The sequence below is a fragment of the Halichoerus grypus genome, chromosome 7 (assembly GCF_964656455.1).
Source record: "Halichoerus grypus chromosome 7, mHalGry1.hap1.1, whole genome shotgun sequence".
NCBI lineage: Eukaryota > Metazoa > Chordata > Mammalia > Carnivora > Phocidae > Halichoerus > Halichoerus grypus.
Genome location: NC_135718.1, coordinates 81765284 through 81786488, shown reverse-complemented (window position 1 = coordinate 81786488; position 21205 = coordinate 81765284). Strand labels below are relative to the sequence as shown.

At 37.8% G+C, this 21205-nt stretch overlaps 1 protein-coding gene across 7 annotated transcripts in view; it reads left to right on the top strand.

The window, feature by feature from the left end:
- Positions 1-21205, top strand: part of PCDH15 (protocadherin related 15) — a 1707782-nt gene that overhangs the window by 1367103 nt on the left and 319474 nt on the right. For all 7 annotated transcript variants that reach the window (XM_078077809.1, XM_078077807.1, XM_078077810.1 and 4 more), the window contains one exon: positions 17175-17368. In XM_078077809.1, coding sequence (XP_077933935.1) covers positions 17175-17368 — 194 coding nt within the window. The remainder of the gene's footprint in view (positions 1-17174; positions 17369-21205) is intronic.

Genomic DNA, 21205 nt, shown 5'->3' with positions numbered 1-21205 from the left:
CAGACACCCACACCCTGTCTCCATTGGAGGCTATTACGTTGTGAAGGGCACCACTAATCTAAGATAACACAGGCTTAGCAGCAACCTCAGAGTCCTGTTTCTCATTCCTGCCCTTCCCCTGCCTGCATGCAGGTGACTGTCCAGATGCTAACACTGCTGTTTCAAAAGGGATCTGGCATTATTACCCTTTCCGCGTCTATGGCCTGCTGGGAATTAGGCTATGAGAGTGAATGCTGACTGGTAACCCCGTTTCCGCAGATGCCCCACAGGTACTTAATCTGCAACACGAATCAGGACAGGTCTTCCCTACCTCAGGAAGAGCCCAATCTCCACACATGCCATCAGGAACGTTCCTGTAATGCCTCACATACTTCTGTCTCATCTCCTGCTACATCCCTCCATGTAATCGACTTTGAGATCGTATAGAGGGTTTTATTTGGTTCCTTCTGTTTGACTTCAGCATGGACTATCCCTTCCCATTCTGTGCCTATTGACATCTCTCTCAAGTTTCAAAGCTTGATCCAAACTATATCTTTTTTTTTTCATTCTTTAACACACAGCTCAAATGTGACTTTTTCAATAAAGCCTTTATTTTCCTAGCAAGTCCGAATTAATGGTTCCTTCCGCCATCTTCCCACATGCCCAGCTAGCAGCTCTTACCCCCACACGATTTACTGTGCCCTGCATGACGCTTAGCTCTTATGTGTCTATCTACCCTGCAGACCTGAAAATTCCTCTAGGACAGGAACTCTTAATGATACCTAACCACTAGTGCTCGGCACAATCACTTCCCCGTGGTGGGGGTTCACCAAATAGCCATGGAATTTGTGCCCCCAATGCTCTCTCAGTCAGTGCAGAAAGAGTCTCATTCTAGAAATGCATTCTGTTTGGCTTAAGAATACCCTCCGTCATAGACAAAGTGTCACCCCCGGCCCCCTCCCTAACTCCACAGCTGCATCGAGGCCGTGCCTTTCCTTCTCTTCAGACAGAAGACACTCGACACTGACACATTTCTCTTACTTAGGCTGAGTTACAGGTCCCTGAATAGTACAGCTGGAAATGACTTTGAAAATATTTCTTGTTCCCAGCCTCATTTTATAAAGAATTTGAGTTAACACACGGGTAAATGATCGGTCGCAAATCACAAAGTTTATAAGTGGCAGAGTTGATGTTGAATCCAAGTTAAAGACGAAAGACTTTGTGTACCGTTCTGCCACTTTGTGCCCTTATGTGACTCTCGACAAATAGCTTAGTCATCTGTACCAAGGTTTTTTACTCTTTGAAAAGGTGATAACTATAGTACCAGCTTCACAAAGGTGTTCTGATTATTAAATTAGTTCTATAAACTAACACATGTACTTTGCAAATATGTTGTGTATAAATGTTATCTAGCTATTATTATTATTGAACTGTCCTCATGGATTGTATAAAGCATTTACGATTATTAATGACCTTTACTGTCTTATCTGGGTATATCCTTATGTGTCATGTGTATTAGTTAGTACTTTGTGGAGGACACATAAACACTACATATAAAAGTATATATTGAAATTATTTTTTATGATTTCCAGCATTTTAAACAAAATTGGATAAGCCCATGTAGTATTTTAATGCCTTTCGACTATTTTATGTAAAATAATGAGAATGTTCTCTGTGGTAAATGTGTGTGCATGTGTGTTTGGGTTTGTGATATCATGACTCAAGTTTGAGGGAGGGTTCTATTTATGTAAAGTCTTGGCGGAATTTAGTATTTCAGCAAATCCCAGATAATGATTTGATGAGCAAACCTTATTGAAATGTAAGCATATATTTATATTCGTACACAATTTTCATTTATTTTTGATACTTGAAACAATTTAATTTTACCAAAGACCATAAAATTTCTTACCCGAACCCACTTGCATTAGAATGAAAACAAATACCTCAAATCGTATGGGTTACTCAGTCGCGTTGAATCTGAGACTCTGTTACACCGTCTGCATTTTGCACATGTGGAAGATACTCCCTGCTTGTGAGAAAGCACCACTTTCCATGTTGTCGCTCAGGTTGGAAACCAGAGTTATTCCTGACAGTCTCACTCCCTCCTCTCAATCAGTTACCAAGTCCTACTGATTTCTCCTTATGCACCAACCAAATGCATCTACTCCAGTCTCTTTCCACTGCCATCATCTTCTGCAAGCTGCCATCAACTCTTCCTGGGGCCCAACAGTGCACTCCTCTGGGCTCTGGGTGTATCCCCTCTCCCCATCATGTTGATGCAGCACCCACTGGACTCTTGTAAATTTGAGAGCAAAGCAGTAATTGTCCTGCTGATGCCTTCAGTGATTTTCCGCAGCTATCAGAATAAAGCCCAGTCACTATCCTGCATGACCCGTCTGCTGATGTCTCTCCAATTTCCTTCTCGTCAACTACCTTTCTCTTGCTCTTTTAATGCGTCAATTTTTATTCACATGCTTTTCATCATTAAGATCTCAATTTACATGTCACTTCTTCAAGGAAGCCTTCCGGGACTCCTTTCCCAAATTATCCTCCCTCTATTATCCCAGGGCAGCCTGATTCTTCCTTCATAGCATATTTCCAAATTTATTATAATTTTAATGATCTGTTTCTCCTATTAGTTAATAAGCTCAAGTAAGCTCAAATGATGTGTAGACTCTGTCGGTTTCTCCATTTTCTCTCTTGTTTTACTGCTGTCTGTATACAACATCAGACAGAGCACCTGGTCCATAGTAAACGTTTTATAAATTTTTGTTTAATGAACAAATGGATAAAGGAACTAATGGGTACAGGTGAAAGAAGTGTTCTTTAATTTATGTATGAGTGTTGGGAAATTACCCATGTTTCAGGTTAAAGTGATTTAAAAATTACTCAGCTAAACTGCAGGTGCATTCGTATCCCTAGGACATCATACTTCCCAGCTTGATTATCCAGAAGAATCTCTCCAATGAAGGCTCTTGAGAGGCTGAACAATCTGACTGAAAAAATGTAATGAGAAAGCATTCACATGTTTTTGGAGAAGTAAAAGTGAATAACACTTATTTGAAAATCATTCACTGTGCTGAGTGAAGTGCTTAGCGCTGTGCAAATCATAAGGAATAAAGAAACGACTAACATTTAATTTCTGACCTTCAGTAATTACTAGGGTAGTAGGGGAGAAAGGCATATAATGGTTTTATTTTTTGATGATGATAACTATGGCTCATATCATCCAATTAAACACTACAAAATTTTTTAACATCTAAATTGCTCTTAAGACCTTAAGAGTTGTGTTGTGTAGATTAAGCTTTCCCATTTGATAAACTTGGGGAAAATATTAATGATATCAATACAGTGATCACAAACATCTGCATTTTGAACTTGTATAGGTAAAAAATAATTCTCGCATTTGGCTTTTATATTATTTTTCAATCGCCCTTTCCTGATATATTTAGAAACCCAGCTTTTCTCAGGAAGTGTATTTGTAAAGGCAGTTAAGTTCATTTGCTTTTATATCTATCTAGCATGTTTTGGGTTGTCACAGTAAAAGCCCTCCATGGTCAATTTCAGTAATTGATGCTTAAATGCGTGCATTTTTATAAAGCTTTTAATTGTGTATGGTTGCTTTTAATATCATCTACATTTTACATTTTTAATTTTGGCAATATTCTTACTCATCATTACAGTTCTAGATATTGCTGGTTTACTAAATAATTGACTTGAAATTTAGAAACCAGAAGAAACTAAAAGAAACAAAAATGTGTAATACATTTTATACATTTTTTCCTTTTCTGTATATCACCAAAGTTTGTTTGCTTTTCAGAAAAAAAAAAAAAATCTGTTTCCCCCTCAACTCCCTCTTGCAGTAAATTATGTTAAAATGTCAAAGCATAGTTATTTGAGTAAAAGAAAAATGCTTCCATATTGAGATGTTTCAAAGACAGAGAATCTTAGAAAAAAGCCAATATTCCAAATAGAGAATTAGGAATTTCTTGGAAGCCTAGTAAACTTGCTCATTCAGTTTGGCCAATAAAACAAGCAAAACACCACTGAGAAAGCCCTAATATACATGCATATTACAAACATATGCCATATATGTATATCCTTAGACAAATTATAATTTAATGTGTATACATTTTTATGTATGTGATGCTAAACTAGAGGCTCTGAAAAATAGGATGAAAAAGATGCAGTGCTAACCCTTGAGAAGCTTCATATATATTGTAAGAGATGATCCTTATTCACAGTGAAATAATCAGAAAATATCACAAACCATTATTGATTTATTTTTTTTTTAATTATATGGAACAGACTAAGAATACGATGAGAGTTCATTGAACATGAGTGGGGAGGATGGTTCGGTAGGGCTTGAATAGCTGGGAAGGCTTCATTGCTGATGAGAACTCCATGAACCTATCAGGATGATAAGTGCTCAGACAGGCAAGGTTATTGGAGGTGGATGGGTACAACCAAAGGCATGGTATTTCATGGGGCATTAAAGACACCACTCTGAATGCTGTTGGACAGGGGAGGAACCAAATGGTGAGAGATTTGCCTTTCTTTTACTAAGTCAAGTATGCCTTGGTTTCTTCTTCCAAGAAGAATGTCATTACAGGCATTTCTGGACTTTGTAGTCTTATCCTTCTCTACTAGCACATCTATTAAAGAAACTTTTCTTTCCTGTCTCCTCTTCTAGACCACAAGCTGACAGAAAATATTCTGTCAGTATCTTCTACGCGTTAGAACGCGGCATCTGGCACAAATTAAGGTCTGAATAAATGTATCAGTTTACCTCTCAATTAAAGGCATATCCTGCACAGCAGAGTAATTCAGATTGCGCATTGTAGACAATGTAAGGTTTCTTGAAGAAGTATTTAAGACGAGGTCTTTAAATTGATGAGTTAAGTCCTGGGCGATGGCATTTCTTCGAAGCCGACTTTGAGGAACTCTTTCTCGGAGGTAATGAGGGTAGAAGCCGAGCGTGAGAGAGCGTAGCCGCTTGAAAGCATTTAAGGTTCCGGTTTACGGTCTCCGAGTCTGAGTAATGAGACTCAGTGAAACCCTACAAGAGGATTATGAAGTTGCCGCAGAAAAGGAGCTAACTCTCCAAATTCTCAAGCAATATAAAGAAACACTTTCAACGGTCACCTTGTTGCTGCTTTATTCTTGAGCTTTTTATCAGGCAGAGGAATGCCTAAATGAGAGCCCCATCTCCAGTAACAATACTTTGAATGGTCCATAAAAAATTAATGATTATGGTATCATTAATGAATTATACATCTGGAAGATCCCTTTGCTAAACACCTGCTCTGCTGAGGAGGCTGCCATCTTGGATTAGTCTAGGACATGCTGAACAGAAGAGGGGTGACGAGTAGCCCTGTAAGCTTTTTTTTCAAAGCATCACCAGCTCACATTAAGGCTGCAGAGAGTATAATCTGGACATAACTAATTTATGCATTGCCCAATTTGCTTGATCAGCAGGAGTGGTCTTAGGTTCAGACTGAGAACCAATAGGCCTCTGTAGCACCAAGTTTATTTAGCTTCAAGTGAGGATACAGGGTAGGCAACACATAACTTTTATGGCGAGAACATAGTGGAAGTCTTATGACCTCTAAATACAACTTCTGATGTCTTCTAAATCATCTGCACTTGGGATGTATTATCCCCTTGATACATACAGGGAAGGCATGTTCCTGAAAGTTTTGTTACAGCAACTTCTATAATACATAGTGCATAAAAGCAGACTTACCAAAACATTGGTAAACACCTGAATATCTTTTATCCAGTAAGGAATTGGAATTTCCTCTGCGAAATACATTTCCAACCATACCTTTTCCTAAGTAAGTTGTCTGATATTTCTTTAACATTTTAAAGATTATTTCTTTCCTTCATCTTCTATCACTTACACCTTTTTATTAGTGCTGATGGAAACATTGAACTGTGTATGTAAGTTTTTCCAACGTAAATTAAATTCTTCCTCCAACAAATCTGTCCCCATGGTTATTACCTAGCTGGTGAGTTCTAGGTTGCCTTCCCAAATAATCTTTCTATCCAAGAGATCAATATCCACTCAGGCTTCATTTTTATCAACTGCATAAATGAACAAGAAATCCTTTATTGCATCATACAGCTGAGGCCAAGAGATTGAATGTTTAACGCAACACAATTAATAATGCCATGTTATTATATCAGCTTTCCCAACAAAACCAGGTTGTTCTCACGTATCATACATTTTCCATTACTGGGGTAGGCATTAGAGACTATCTCTCAGTCAACTCTGGGTTTCATCTGCTTTAGCGTCCTAACCGTATGCCATCCCCTAGGTATACATTTTCACTGACATGAGCTTCTGGGCATCATTTTAATGCAATAGGCATTTGTCTCTCATGAGGCAACACAGTGTTGACCCCTAATCTGTCCAAACCTCACCAAAGGTATCATGGAAAACTACATTTCCAAGTGATCCCAGGTAGGCCTTATACCTTGGCTTCACACAAAAGCCAAAGGCTGTGGCCTCCTCTAGCATTAGCCATGACTCAGTATCACATCGGAAAGGTTCTCTGAAATGTCCTCTCTGACGATGTTCTCACAGAAGACATCCTCCCTTGAAATCCTTGCGTATTCCCATTCCATATTCCACATTTTCACCTTTTTCCCTTTTATGACTTTTCTTAACACAGACCCATCCTTCCAAAGTGGGATTTGCTGATTATACTCCACTTTTCTTCCATAAGGCTGATGTGCTTCCTTGCTTTCCAGAAATTTCCCTTCTGTTCCATTCCCAGGGAGAAGGAGTAGGTTTAAAAAGATGTCGTGGAGTAACATGGAGCAGATAGTCAACTACCTGAGAGAAGAGCAGGACACAGAGGTTTAAAAGAGAAAGACGGAAAACTTGTTTATAAATACAACCAAGACCTAAACTTTGGAACGTGTGTTGGAAGGGAGAAAGGAGAGAGAAAAATGGACCAAGTCACAAAAACAACGAATGAACAATTACAGCGGTTCTGGCCGGCCTGAATGGTATCCCGTCAATGCATAGAAAGGCAAAATGGATAAAGACCCTATATGTGGATTGAATTTTCTTTGTAATTTTTAACAGCATTGCTGAGCACAATTTACATGTCCTAATACACATTTATCATCAGTGTACATTTCGGTGATTTTTTTTAGTAACAGCTGTGTAACAATTACCACAATCCAAGTCCAAACCTCATCATCACCCAGAATGGTTCCCTGTGGAAATAGGAACCTTTCCTCTAGGAAACCAGTTCTGCTTTTTGTCCCTAAAAATTTCAAAAATTTGGTAATATACAACATGTAGCCTTTTATTTTTCTTTTGGCCTGGCTTCTTTCACTTAGTGTGACTCAGTACTACTGTATTTAGCAGCAGAAACAGTATGACTGTGTTTAGCCATCTATGCAGTAGAAAGACTCAGTCCTATATATGTTTCTTTGAATTACTCAATAGTATTCATTGCATAAAAACAGCACATTTTATCTGTTACCTAACTGATAGACATTTGTATTATTTCCAGTTTTGGAGAATATGAATAATGTAGCTAGGAATGTTCTGTATGCCTTTCTATGGACACGTATTTTTTATTTCCATTGGGTGTATCTGGAGACACCTAGGAGTAGAACTGCTGAGTCGTATGAGAGGAATATACTTACCTTTTCAAGAAACTGCCAAACTCCTTTCCAAAATGCCTGTACCCTTTACATGTCCACGTCATCACTGACACTTGCTTTGTCAGTTTCTTTATCAAGCCCATTATGGCAGGTACCTTGCCATATTTCATTGTGATTTTAATTGGCATTTCCCCAAAGACTAGTGATTTTGAGATCTCTTCATGTGCTCATTAGCAATTTTTCCATCTTTGATAAAATGTCTGTTCAAATCTTCTGCCCATTTTTTTTTAATTTGTAATGTTTGTATTCTTAGTACTGACTTGTAATTCTTCTTTGTAAATTGCAAATGCAAGTCCATTATCAGATATATGATTAGCAAATATTTTCTTACAATCTATGTTTGTCTCTCATATTCTTAGTAGTGGTTTTGGAAGAGCTAAAGCTTTTAATTTTGAAAAAGTTCAGTTTATCATTTTTTCTTTTTGTGTATCATGCTTTGATGTCATATTTAAGAAATGTTTACCAACCTAAGTTCATGAAGATTTTCTCTTGTTTTATCTTCTACGAGATTCATAGTTTTAGCTTTTACATTGTACGGGGGGATCCACTTTGAATGCTATAAAATAAAAGTCTCAGTTCATTTTTATTTTTATTTTTTACCTTTTGCACATGAATGTGTAATTGTCTCAGCAGTTTTTACTGTAGAAATGATCTTTTCCCCATTGAATAACCTTGGTATCTTTGTTGAAAATCAGTTAGCTGTAAACAGAAGAGGTTATTCCTGGACTTCTGTTCCTTTTGTGTATAGTTTATGCCAAAACCACATTTTCTTGATTACTGTAGAATAGTATGTTTCAAAATCAGATAGTGTCTTTTTTTTTAATTATTTTCCTCTTCTAAAATTGCTGTGGCTATTCTAGGTCCCTTCTTTTTCCATATAAATTTTAGGCTTAACTTGACAAGTTCTACTAAAAAGGCTTGATAAGGATCTTGGTAGAGGCTCTATTGAATTTACAAATCAAATATATTGTGGAGAATTTCCATCTTAACAGTACTACATCTTTCAATCCATGAACATGGACTGTCTTTCCAACATGCTTTTAAATTTATCTCAGCAATGTTGTGGATTTTGGTATGTACATTTTGCACCTATTTTGCTAAATTTATTCCTAGTTATTTTGTCATTTTTTAAGCTACTGTGGATGGAAATATTTTTATTTTTGGATTGTTCACCGCTAATATAGTAAAATACAACAGATTTTGTTTAACCTTGGCAATCATTGGCTAGTTCTTACAGTTTCTTGTGGATTACTTAGCATTTTTACATAGAAAATCATATCTTCTTCAAATAAGTATAGTTTTACTTCATCTTACCAACCCGATGCCTTTTGTTGTTGTTGTTCTTTTATGTATTTTGTTGCACTGTCTTGAAAATCCAGTACAAAGTGGAGTAAAATGCTGAGAGCATCCTTTTCCTGTTCCTGATCTGATGGAAAGGCATTCAGCCCTCGTTGTTAAGCATAACGCAAGTTGTTGGTTGTTCTATAGATGGTTTTTTCAGGGTGAAGACATTTCCCCCTATTTCTAGTTTGCTGAATCTTCGTTTTCCATAAATAGACATTCAGTTTTATCAACTGCTTTTTCTGTATTTATTGAGATTATCATGTGGTTTTGTCCTTTGTTGTATTAATATGATGTATTATGTAAAGTGATTGAATGTCTTTATTTTACCTTTAGTTTGAAGGATTGTTTCACCAGATATATTATCCCTGGTCAATAGTTGGTTGTTTTTCATCCCAGTGCTTCGGAATATGTCATTCCTCTGTCTACCAGCCTCTATTGTTTGTAATAAGAAGTCAGCCACAAATGATACATTGTGTCCTTTTATGAAATGAGTATTTTTGCTGCTCTTAACATCTTCTTCATCTTTTGGCAATTTGGCTGAAAATTGCTCATCACCTACACTGATATCTGAGTACCCTGGCCTGCCTTCTGCGAAAATCCTGTTAAGTTGGTTTAACAAGCCCCCTACCCTTGATGTCTTCTCCTAATAATTTTCCATCCACTCTGCTCATTGGCTGTAAATCCTCAGCTCTTTGGAGCTCAGTTGAGCCCCCCTCTCCCCCACCTATTGTGATAGTCCTGACACCTATCACAAAGGTCCTGAACTGTACCTTCCTTACCATTTTAGCAAGTGTCAGAAAAATCTTCTCTTTAACAATCTCTAGATTTATTTTTTAATTACTCAGTTTGTTTAAACACTATAGTACCTCTGGATTTTGATATTGACTCTGAGGCCTTTTTTTTAATAACATATCTGGACTTCATCCCCTGAACATATTTCTCTTAAGGGTGTGGTTCCTAATGTCTCTGCATGATTTTTGCTTTGATTCTTCATTTCTGTGTGGCTTCATGTCAGCCAGTGATTTGCACAAACACCTAAGCCCATAAGGCTGCTTGCACCCTCTGCCCGTTGACCTGAACATGGGTTGGGATGAGCACAGGAAGCTTAGGCAAGGCCCAAGACTTCCTGTTGGCATGGACATTCCCCAGGGCTCCTCCATGTGTGGGAGTAGTTTCAGAGATGTGCGGAGAGCCTATCCAGCCCTTCTGCTGGGCTCTCATTTTCTCTCTTTTTCTGCTGAATTTCTGGCTTGTTTGCTTACAATAGGTGAGACAGCAGCTCTACAACTTGTATTGAATGTTCCACATTCAGTCCCCACTGTGCTTCTTTACTAACTCCACACCAAACTCACTCTGCCCTCTCTTAAAGCAAGCCTGCTGCTTTTCATGACCAGCCCTACTTTTATAACATGTGTCAAGTGTACTTGGGGGGGTCAGGGGTATCCAATGATGTCCAAACAAGGCCACTGACTCCTGCTTTTCTTACCTAATGTTGCAACTGTTTTTTTGTGAGTAATGTCTCAATTTGTCCACTTCAGTGGAGTCTTAGAGCCCCAAATGGTGTTTTTGATCATTTTACTTAGATTTTTTTTAAAAATATTTATTTGAGAGAGAGAGAGCGAGCAAGCATGAGCAGAAGAGGGGCAGAGGGAGAGAGAGAGAGAGAATCTCAAGCTGACCCCATGCTGAATGCAGAGCCTATGACATGCGCTGGATCTCAGGACCCCCAATATCATGACCTGAGCTGAAATCAAGAGTCCAACGCTCAACTGACTGAGCCATCCAGGCACCCCACATTTTGCTTAGATTTTTGCTTTTTCAGAAAAGAATTTTCCAGCCTTCTCACACCACCAGAACCAGAAGTCCTACCTTCTCAATGCCCCTCTTTGCCACTTTCAAAGAACAGTTTCAGTCAGGAGTAGAGATGAGACCAAATGTATAATATAAAGTAAGGGACATAATGTTGAAAATAGGGATTCCTATGATGAATTGAAGGGAAACCAATGAATTAAATAAAATAAAGGCACTGTATTAACAGGAAGAAAATACTTCTTTTTTTTCTTTTTACTGAAATAATTGAAATGAATATTTTCATGAATCAAATATAAGTCATGGATTATAGTTTATTTTTATCAAAGAAGGAAAATTCCATATGGCTTTATATCACTACTGTGCAAATGTATTCATTTTATAAGACCCTAAATTTCATATTAGGCATCCTCTCTCTGTCTAATAAAAATTATAGGGCAACAGGTGTGTTGGGGCGCTGAATCTTTGTTCTGTTGAATTAAAATAATCAAAGGAAGTACAGTCTGAAGAGAATTGCAAAATCATTTAGCAAAAAAGTAATCCTGCAACTTATTGCACAAGCCTTCAAGAACTGCGCTTCTGCTATTTTCACAAATAGACCGAGAAAGAAACAGAAAAAAAAATCTACATGAAATGAAAAATACAAAATGAAAGGATTGGCATGACGTACTAGGAGATAGAAGTAAATGTCTGGAAGCACAGTGCAGTCTTTCCTGCCTTAGCTAAAAATCAAAATAAGCAAGTCTCAGACACTCTCCTGGAAAAGTTCTGAAAAGGGCAGAGTGTCTTCTCAGTGATCCTTCCTGAGGAGTTCACCCCAGCACCATCGCTCACCCTTCCTACTCTCTAGGTGAACTTAGAATACAAAGAAACCCCTGTTAATAGATGATCTCCCTTTGTAATAGAAAGCACTGGATTGAATCAGATATTCAGATGATGAGGTTTCCTGAACAAAACACTTTGTATCGTGATGCAGCAGAAGGCTGTGGTCTAGCTGGTCGACTGTGCACACCACGGGAAGCAGTGAGGCTCATTCTTCATTTTTCATTTGGGGTCTATCCTGTGGACCAAAACTTCCCCTTCTTCAAATGTATTTTGCTATCTAAGTCAGGGGTGAAATGTTTCAATCCATTTTTTGGAGACAAGCACAGTTCTTTTGTAATTTTTATTATAAATAAGAACCACTAAATGAATTCACTGCTATTTTCTGAAACCTTCTTACCTAAAATTATGGCACTCTCTCCAGCATTTCCTGCTCTCAAAACAAAAAATGAAAGGAGAAAAAAAAGAGTGCAGAGAGTACTATCCATAAAATACCGAATACAAGTAAACCCAGCATTCAGTTGTCACATGCTGAGTCTCAAAGGCATTGTCACGTCCCCAGAAGCCCTTCAGGATGTCTCTGCTTGTCGCTCGGCTTCCTGCGCTACTCTCTCCAGATTGTCACATTCGGCGTCCCCGAGAGCCTTATCCATTTCCCGGTCCTCAGGGTCCCCGCACATGCCCTTCCCTTTTCCACTAACTGCGTGTAATCCATCTTTCACTCCCAGCTCGAATGTGACCCAGACCAGAGGACTTTCATGCGTACCCTGTAGCTCACTCATGGTTGCTTATGCTCATTTTCACTAGTGCCTGCCACATCAGGTCAGTATAGATTTCCTTGTTATTAATAATATTCCTTCTCTGATGGTACATTCCAAAAAGAAGAAGGAGGAGGAGGAGAGGAGAAGAAGAGGAGCCCATCTTTTAATTACCAATTTTACCCCCAGCATCTAACACTGTCCCTGGCACCATTATAGGCTCTCATTAATTATTTAGAAATGAATGTTTTCCTCCAGATTATTATTTTCCCCAAAGCAAGTTTAGGAATTAATTCTTTTTTTATGATTATCACCAAGTAGTCTCAGTTGGCTCACTTCTATAACACTTATGGAAAGGATACAGAATTTTCCAGACTTTTCTAAATTCAGATTTACATGTTTTCACAAGCCATCAATCCAGAGTTCACTTTGCAAATTGAACTTCATTTTAAAGAGATCTAAACACGAGTATCCATGACCTTACCTTGTACTAAATATCACCAAACTTACACATATGGCTCTATTTTTTTTTTTTTTTTGTCTGCCTGGTTTGAATAGTTAATATGAAGAATAAAGAGATTGAGAAAGACATTCTAAGAAATATATATTTTTTAAACTGCTTAATTTATTAATTTAGATAATTGCTTTGTTTAAAAAAGAACTGCTTTATTACAGGGAAATATATATGTGTGTGTGTTGTGTATCTATGTATACATATTTTTTATTACTTGTTAAGGAGCTAATCATGATTTCTAAACAGGGGTAACTCTACCACTTCCATAGCATGATCTTTGGCCATTGTAATGAATAATCATACAATAATCAAGGATGATTTCATGTATTTAGGGACCACTTGGCACCGCATACCAAAACCTGCAAGTACAGGACCCCTAGAAGAATAAATAGTCACAAAGCAAGCCAAGGAGAATCATTAATCATAACTCTTTTCCTATAATATTTGGGATTCAATGTTGAAGAGACATAATGTCAAATTAAACTAGCTTTTTCTTTTTTAAAAAAAGCAGTACGTTTTTCGTTCATATATCAGTAAAGGTCAGGCAAACGTGCAAACAGTATCATCAATGATATTCTCCCCATTTCCTGGCATTGTCGTTTTCTCAGTCCTGGAGAGACCCAATGCAGGTGTAAAGATGAGCAAACGTCAGATATAAATTGACCAGTCTAGCCCTTGGGTAATTAAGAGCCACTCTTTCCCGTGGTTCTGGGAGTTACCCTGACTCTACCAACTTGGATAACTTGCCAGTTCTTAAACCAAACAGTCCAGGCCTGAATCTCACTCGCATTGCTGGAGCTAGAACCAGCCCCACCCACCCATGGGCTGTGAAGGGGATGAGCATCTCTCCGGGGAAAATGAGAGGCTCTTCCTAGAAGCAAAGCCCAGGATGCCAATGGGTCAACATGCTTAGTCACCGTCAGCTTAGACATCATTCATATAAAAATACCACGTGCAGTTGATTATAGTTTAAGTATGATGATTTCTGTATGAACTATGACTTTTATTGAATCCTTGCTTCATTTGTGACACTCCAATCTAAGGTTGTTTTTTCAGTTTATGATCCAACATTCTTTACATTTGTCCTTTTACGTAAAGCCATTATTTTTCAGTTTCTCAGGCACAGGAAAGAGATTGAGGAGACAAATAAACCACAGTCAGATCTAGCCATGTCATGTTTATTTACTCGTTTTTATTTTTTTTTTATCGTGGGAGAGAGGGGTGGCTGAGGATGTCTGGAACGCGTGGGTATGGGGATGGCAAGAGGAAGGAATGGTGGGAGGGTGAGATTCAACTCCGTGAAGAGGACTGTAGTACGCTGCAGAAAAAGAGATACAGATGCATGGCTTAGAGTGTCTTACCATTTATGTATCATAACACTGCAGGAAACCAATTACAAATGATAGATTTTATTCTACTGCCTGGTAACTTGTAAGCAACACATTGGCTTCTCCATGAACATCAACTGTTCCTCCGTCCTCTTTGATTTAGGAGGCGGACACCCCCTCTGCTCTGGGAACACTTTCACATGACTTCATCTCAGGAGACCCCTGGTCACAGTCATTGGGTCATAACTGAATGAAATCCCCATCAGACTTTAGGTTCCGGGTCTCTCACAAGGGATATTACCATTTTTCTGGATATTCAGCCAGTGTCTCCGTTCCCTTTTCGAATCTTGGACCAAATAATTGCTTCACCATAGTTTTGTTTGCACGTGTGGGGACTCAGTTATATTGGTTTTTAGCCCACTGTGTTCTGACTTAGTACTAAAAAACTGAAAAATAATGTAAAGTTATTTAAATCACCTAAACATGGAACTGATTTTTGGTTTATTTGTTGAACTCTCTACCTGCCGTTGGTTTCTGTGGATCTAGTGGTGTTGCCTGTCTTCTGTGGTTGGCTCGCTCTGCAGTCTGGGGGCTGTTTTCCTCACCTCTGCTTTGCAGTACTCTCTGGTATTTATAGCACCTCCCAGATGGGTGCCTTCCTCAATTTAATTATTATCCAGCTTATCCTCCCTTCCAATATCATTCATGAAAATGTTAAATAAGGCCAGCCATAATACCCACATCCCCAAAGCATGCTCCTCAACCGTTCTTAACTTGATGCATTGCCATTTATCATTAGATTCCTTTAGCCAATTTAAGTCCCAGGAAGAATGTTAATATTGAATCCAATTTGAGCTAAATTTTAATTAAGATTTCCTGAGACATTATGTTAAGTGATTTACTGTAATCAAAATTGATATCTCCTCTGCTACCCCCACTCTTAATTTTCTAATTTTACCCACATGCAAAAGAGAATTGAGTCGGTCTGGCTTGACTCATTCTCCATAAATATACATCATTCATCTGTTCTGTTTCTGCAAATAGTTTCCTTCTCCTTTGCCTTTAGGACCATGTCTATCATCCTCCTATAAGTCCCAGAGTCATTTTATGAAATGCATTTCCTTCTGGTGACCACATCTGTCCACCCCCAAATACCTAATCTCAGCTAACTGAATGCCAATCTCTCAAATTTCCTTCTTCCCTCTCAATTATTTTTGTAGCTACTATTTCTATGCACATTATCATTCTGAATGCAGTGGATGCTAAACACAGAAACAGAGTATGCACTGTATATCCCGTTAAGGGTGATGGTGTGTGTAAGGCACTTTGTTTACATTTTCTCAGGATGGTGAGCATGAACATCTGAATGGGCCATTAATTAACATGGCGCTCTTGAAATTGAATTCAAGTTTCAAGGTAAATGTGCACACTTACATTTGATCTAAGTGCACCAGAGGGTCCAGGGGTCACCCAAAGGAATCTGTGAACAATAAAAAACTATTACTTTATAGAAGTGAAAATTAGGGGTTAGAAATACATATGAAAATGTTAGTAAATAAGAAAATTTTTTTCTGTAGGTTTACCTATTAAAATCATATATTTTACTTATTCAAGAGGAAACTTTTAATTATTTTCCCCTATGTGTAAACTTATATGAGGCCACCTTTCTTATCCCCATCGATCACTTTTGGAATGAGGAAAACAGAAATTTCTGTGAATGTCTGAGGGTGCCTGGGTGGCTCAGTAGGTTGAGTGTCTGCCTTCGGTTCAGGTCATGATCCCAGGGTCCTGGGTTCGAGCCCAGCATCTGGCTTCCTGCTCAGGGGAGAGTCTGCTTGTCCCTCTCCCTCTGCCCCTCCCCCTGCTTGTGTGCTCACTCTCTCTCTCTCTCTCTCAATTTCTCGCAAATAAATTAATAAAATCTTTAAAAAAAAAGAGAGAAATTTCTGTGAATGTCTGTAAAATGCATAGTATAAGATTTCCCACTAGAACTACTACTTTCCCCCAGGGGGTAAATTTATATTTAACAGCAAAGAGCCTTATTTAACTCATTAAGTCATTCTTACCTTAATTTTGCTTTATTGAATTAACAATGGTCATTCTGTTTTCACATGTAATGACCCAAATATACTTTTAACTTTTGGATACAAGTTGCTTCATAATGACTATAAACACCTACAAATTAGCCTTAGGAATGCTCATGTGGTGATATCAAGGGCCTCTGAATTCATTCTCTTTTCTCAAAAACAACAACAACAACAACAACAAAACTTCTTGGGCTTGACAGTCTAATTTTTTAGTAAGCTATTCTACAATCAGAGATGCATTTGTTTGATTTTGGAAAGGCAATACCCTAGGCCTTTTCCGTCTTTTGTAAGTCAGTGTGAACAAGATCATAAAGATCTTTCCTAAAGCGAAGTAGAAATAAAAAGGATGCAAGGACGGGAGACTCTCTGAGAGACGGAAGGAAAATAGTATGGATGTAAAAGGCAAAAGCAGAAGGAAGGATGACAGTAATAAAGACAGACTTCACCCACTAGGTTTTCTCCAGTCTCGGTAGGCAGTAATCTGTGTTTTTATGTCCAGAACAGGAGGTAACGTAGAAGGAAAAAATTAACTTTCCCTTAGTGATATTAGATTTGCTGTTAGACCCTTTCTCTTCTTTCCTTTAGTAAATTAAAATAAAGACAGTCTTCAAGATCCAAAACTTTCATCACTTTCATAAGAAAAGAAAAAAAAAAAAAAAACCTTCCTGCTGGGATTGCTTCCAAATCGGCGCACCCTTGCCACCCTTCAAGACAAGAGCGAATGTGCCAAGAGATCTTTCTTCACTTATACTTTGTCTTTGAAAGCATGCTCCTTTTGTCAGGGAACAGGGACACGGGATGGAAAGCTGAGCCCCAGGAGGACTGACGATGTGGTTTTCTGTTCCAGCTCACAGCCGTGGACGCAGACGAAGGGTCCAACGGGGAGATCACGTACGAAATCCTGGTGGGGGCTCAGGGCGACTTTGTCATCAACCACACCACGGGGCTCATCACCATCGCCCCGGGGGTGGCACTGACGGTGGGGCGCACCTACGCACTCACGGTCCAGGCCGCGGATAATGCGCCTTCCGCGGAGAGAAGGTAAGGCACAGCGCAGCCACTGCGCCTTCTCCGCGCTCCCGGTTAACCGTGCCCTGACACAGAGGAAGCACAGGAAGTGTACTTTTATTCTGACACATCTAAATTTGACCAGAAAATTCAAGGGCCCAAATTCTCAGGAACTGCACGTTCTTACTTGGTTAAGTTGTAGGGAAAGGACAATAAAGATTAAACCACAAAATAAGTAACTGTGATTTCACAGATGTGAGGGATGCAGATCTCTATTCTAGGGGGGAACTGGGAAATATCAGAAACAGGTAGGCAATTTATTGCTGAAAAGCAAGTTTGCTAACAGTGAGAGGTCACAGACATAGCAGCGACATGAAATGTCTTGGGTTTGAAGCCGCCTCTCAATGTCTGGGTAATTATTCAAATATATACATAAATATATATATATATATATATATATATATATATATATATATATATCTCCTCTCTTTATATATACAAAATATATATGCATACACACATACATAAAAATATATGCACTATATATTCTATCTAGAATTTATTATAGAATTGATCATTTAGCTACAAAATATATATTCAACCCATATATACATATTCAAATATATAGATACATGGATGGTGTGAGAGAGTAAAAAGCAAAAGACTTGCCACTATTACAACTGCATTTATTTAGTGCCCTACATGAGATATCTTTTTTATTAATTTCTTGCTTGCTCCCCAATTTTCAGTATGCATTTAAAGAAAATATGAATGAATAGTAATTCATTCCTGCATCTGGTGGGTCTGTCCCCTTACAACATATCCTGAGGTTCTTTCAATATGAATACTGAATAATTTCTTCAAAACTCTTTTCTCAGCTACATAATATTCTTTCATACATGTGTTATACTGTGTAAGAAACCCGCTGTCGATGGACTTTCAAATTCCAGTCACTCCTTTACTGACAATGAAGAAATAAATGATACCAAACAAGCGTCATTTTGAATATATGTGCAAATATGTCAGCATAGTAAATCCTCATTTACCAAAGGGCACATGCAATTATAAGTTTCAACAATAACGGCCAAATTGTATTCCGTGGGGCTCATAACAATTTACAGTTCCAGCTGTCAAGTCTGAGAGTAGGTAATTCTACAGTCTCCCCAGCTGTGTGTCATATCAAACATGTAGATTTTTGCCAATCTAATAGGTAAAAAATAACATATTTTTATTTCCTTATGAGTAAGTTTGTTTCTTATGCTTATGAGTCAATTCTGTTACTTTTCCTGTAAAGTCTGTGTTCATAGTCTCTGCCCATCTTTCTATTGATATCTCAAGCCAAGGCTATAATTATTTTATATTTGCTATTAATGATTATATAGATTCATGCTGTATGTTTAAATCTTTGTTGCATTTGGGATTTATCCTAGGGTATAGGAGGAAGTATCAATCAGCAATATTTTTTTTTAGGCTACTCTGCCATTTTTCCCATATAATACACTAGATGGTTCATCTTTTTCTCACTGATTTGAGATGTTACATTAATTATATCATACATTTTCTCATTTATTTGAGTTTGATTTGAAACTTTCTCTTCTATCCCATTAGTTCACCCAACTTTTCATGAGCTATTGTCACAATTTTAATTGTTAATGTTTTAAACTGTGCTTCATAATATGGTGGTGCTAACTTACCCCAATGCTGTTTTTCTCTAAAAATGTCTTGGTTGCTCTTTATATTAATTTTTTTTTACTATAAATAAGCTAGTTCAGTGAAGTTTTTAACCATATTTTTACTAGGAACACATTAAATTCATAAATTACTTAGGGTTAAATTATATGTTTTTGATGTCAAATCTTTCTATCCAAGAACTATTTGCCCATAATTTCTTGTGTGTCCTGTAAGAGTTTTTATTTTTTAAATATTTTCTTTATATGAGTCCTGTGCATTTCTTTGTTGGTCTGTTTCCTTATCTTTTGCTATTATTGTACATAGACTCTTTTCTCTTTCTTCTTCTATCTGGTTGATATTTATATATGTGAAAGCTATTAATATCTTTTTATTAATTTTAACCCACTTTCTTATTTAATTATTTTATATTTTTGTAGTTTTCTCATCAATTCTTCAGTGTTATCCAGGAATGTATTTATAAATAGTGAAAATTTGATATCCTTCCTTCCATTTTCTTTCCTTTAATTTCATTGGCTAATTGTTTCAATAAAAATGCTTTTTTTTTTTTTTAAGATTTTATTTATTTATTTATTTATTTGACAGAGAGAGAACACACTTTGGAGTAGGGATGGAGGGAGAAGGAGAATCTCAAGCAGATTCCCTGCTGACCACGGAGCCTGACACGGGGCTTGATCCCATGACCCTGAGATCACAGCCTAAGCCAAAACCAAAAGTCAGCCTCTTAATTGACTAAGCCACCCAGGCATCCTTGCTCATCTTGTTTTTAACTCAAGTAGGAATGTCTACCAGATTTCCTCAGTATATTGGTTTATGGTTTAAAAAAAAAAATTAAATTATATTAAGAAAGTGTTTATTCCCATTTTATTGGCTTTTTAAAATAAGAAAATATATACCCATCATCTATGAAGACAGTAATGACTTTTGTTCTTGAGCTAATCATATGATTGATCTTGATATAGTTCCTAAATAAATCTATTTTGCATTCTTACTATGAATGCCACAAGGCTGTGATGTTTTATTCTTGAATTAAAATGCTAGATTATGTTTGTTACTTTATTTAGTGAAATTAGTCTGTTCTTCTCTTTTTGAGAAATTTTTATGAAGATTCCATACAGCTGTTCTGTAACCTCATGAAAGAAATAAAAACCACAAAAAATGCAAGAAAGAATTAACAATTGTAATAGCAAGTGTGAATAGTGGTAAAGATCTCTAAAACCAGTAAATAAATCCAAATTTTGTTCTCTGAATAAAAGAGATAAAAAATATAAAAAATAATCAAATGGATAAACCACCACCTCATTTAATCAAAAATAGGGAGGGGCACCTGGGTGCTGCATTCAGTTAAGCATCTGACTCTTGGTTTTGTCTCAGGTCATGATCTCAGGGTCATGAGATCAAGCCCCACGTTGGGCTCTGTGCTCAGCGGGGAGTCTGCTTGAGATTCTCTCCCTCTCCCTCTCTCTCTCCCTCTGCCCCTCCCCATCCATGCTCTCTCTTTGTCTCTCTCTAAGATAAATAAATAAATCTGTTTTTAAAAAATGGAGAAATTTCAGTAATAAATTCTAAGAAGGAAATACTACAGAAACAGAGGAAATTAAAAGAATCATAAGAGACACCTTTACTTTAACATATGCAAAATTTGAAAACATGAGTGAAATGGATAATTTTTCCAGAAGATACAGTTTATCAAAACTGATCCCAAAGGGTAAGAAATTTTAAAGACATCAACCTTATGGAGGCAGTAGAGAAAGTTTTCAGAGAGCCACTACCCAAAACTACATAAGGGCCAAGCGATGTGACAGGAGGACTGTAACACAGTGAGAGGGGTCATTCCCCATTGAGCCATCCCCCAGAGTGCACCCTACACCTCCACGCCACACTCCGCAGCTCTCTTATCTTCGATGGTGGGGCTGTCCTAGGGGGACTCTTTGCTCCTCACAGATATCAGTGGACTGTCCTTCCTCCTCCTCCCTCGTGTTCTCCTGTGGAGTCTCATCCTGTCTTCTCCTCCATCTACAGATGGTAGCCCCTTCCCCATTATCTCCTCTTCTAACCTAACCTCTAACCTCCTCTCCCACTGTCACTTCTAGACCCGCAGGTCCCTCTGGGGGGATCTGGTTCCCGACTATCCAACATACCTCCAACAGCACGTGTGTCACTTGGCATCTGATGGCTGGT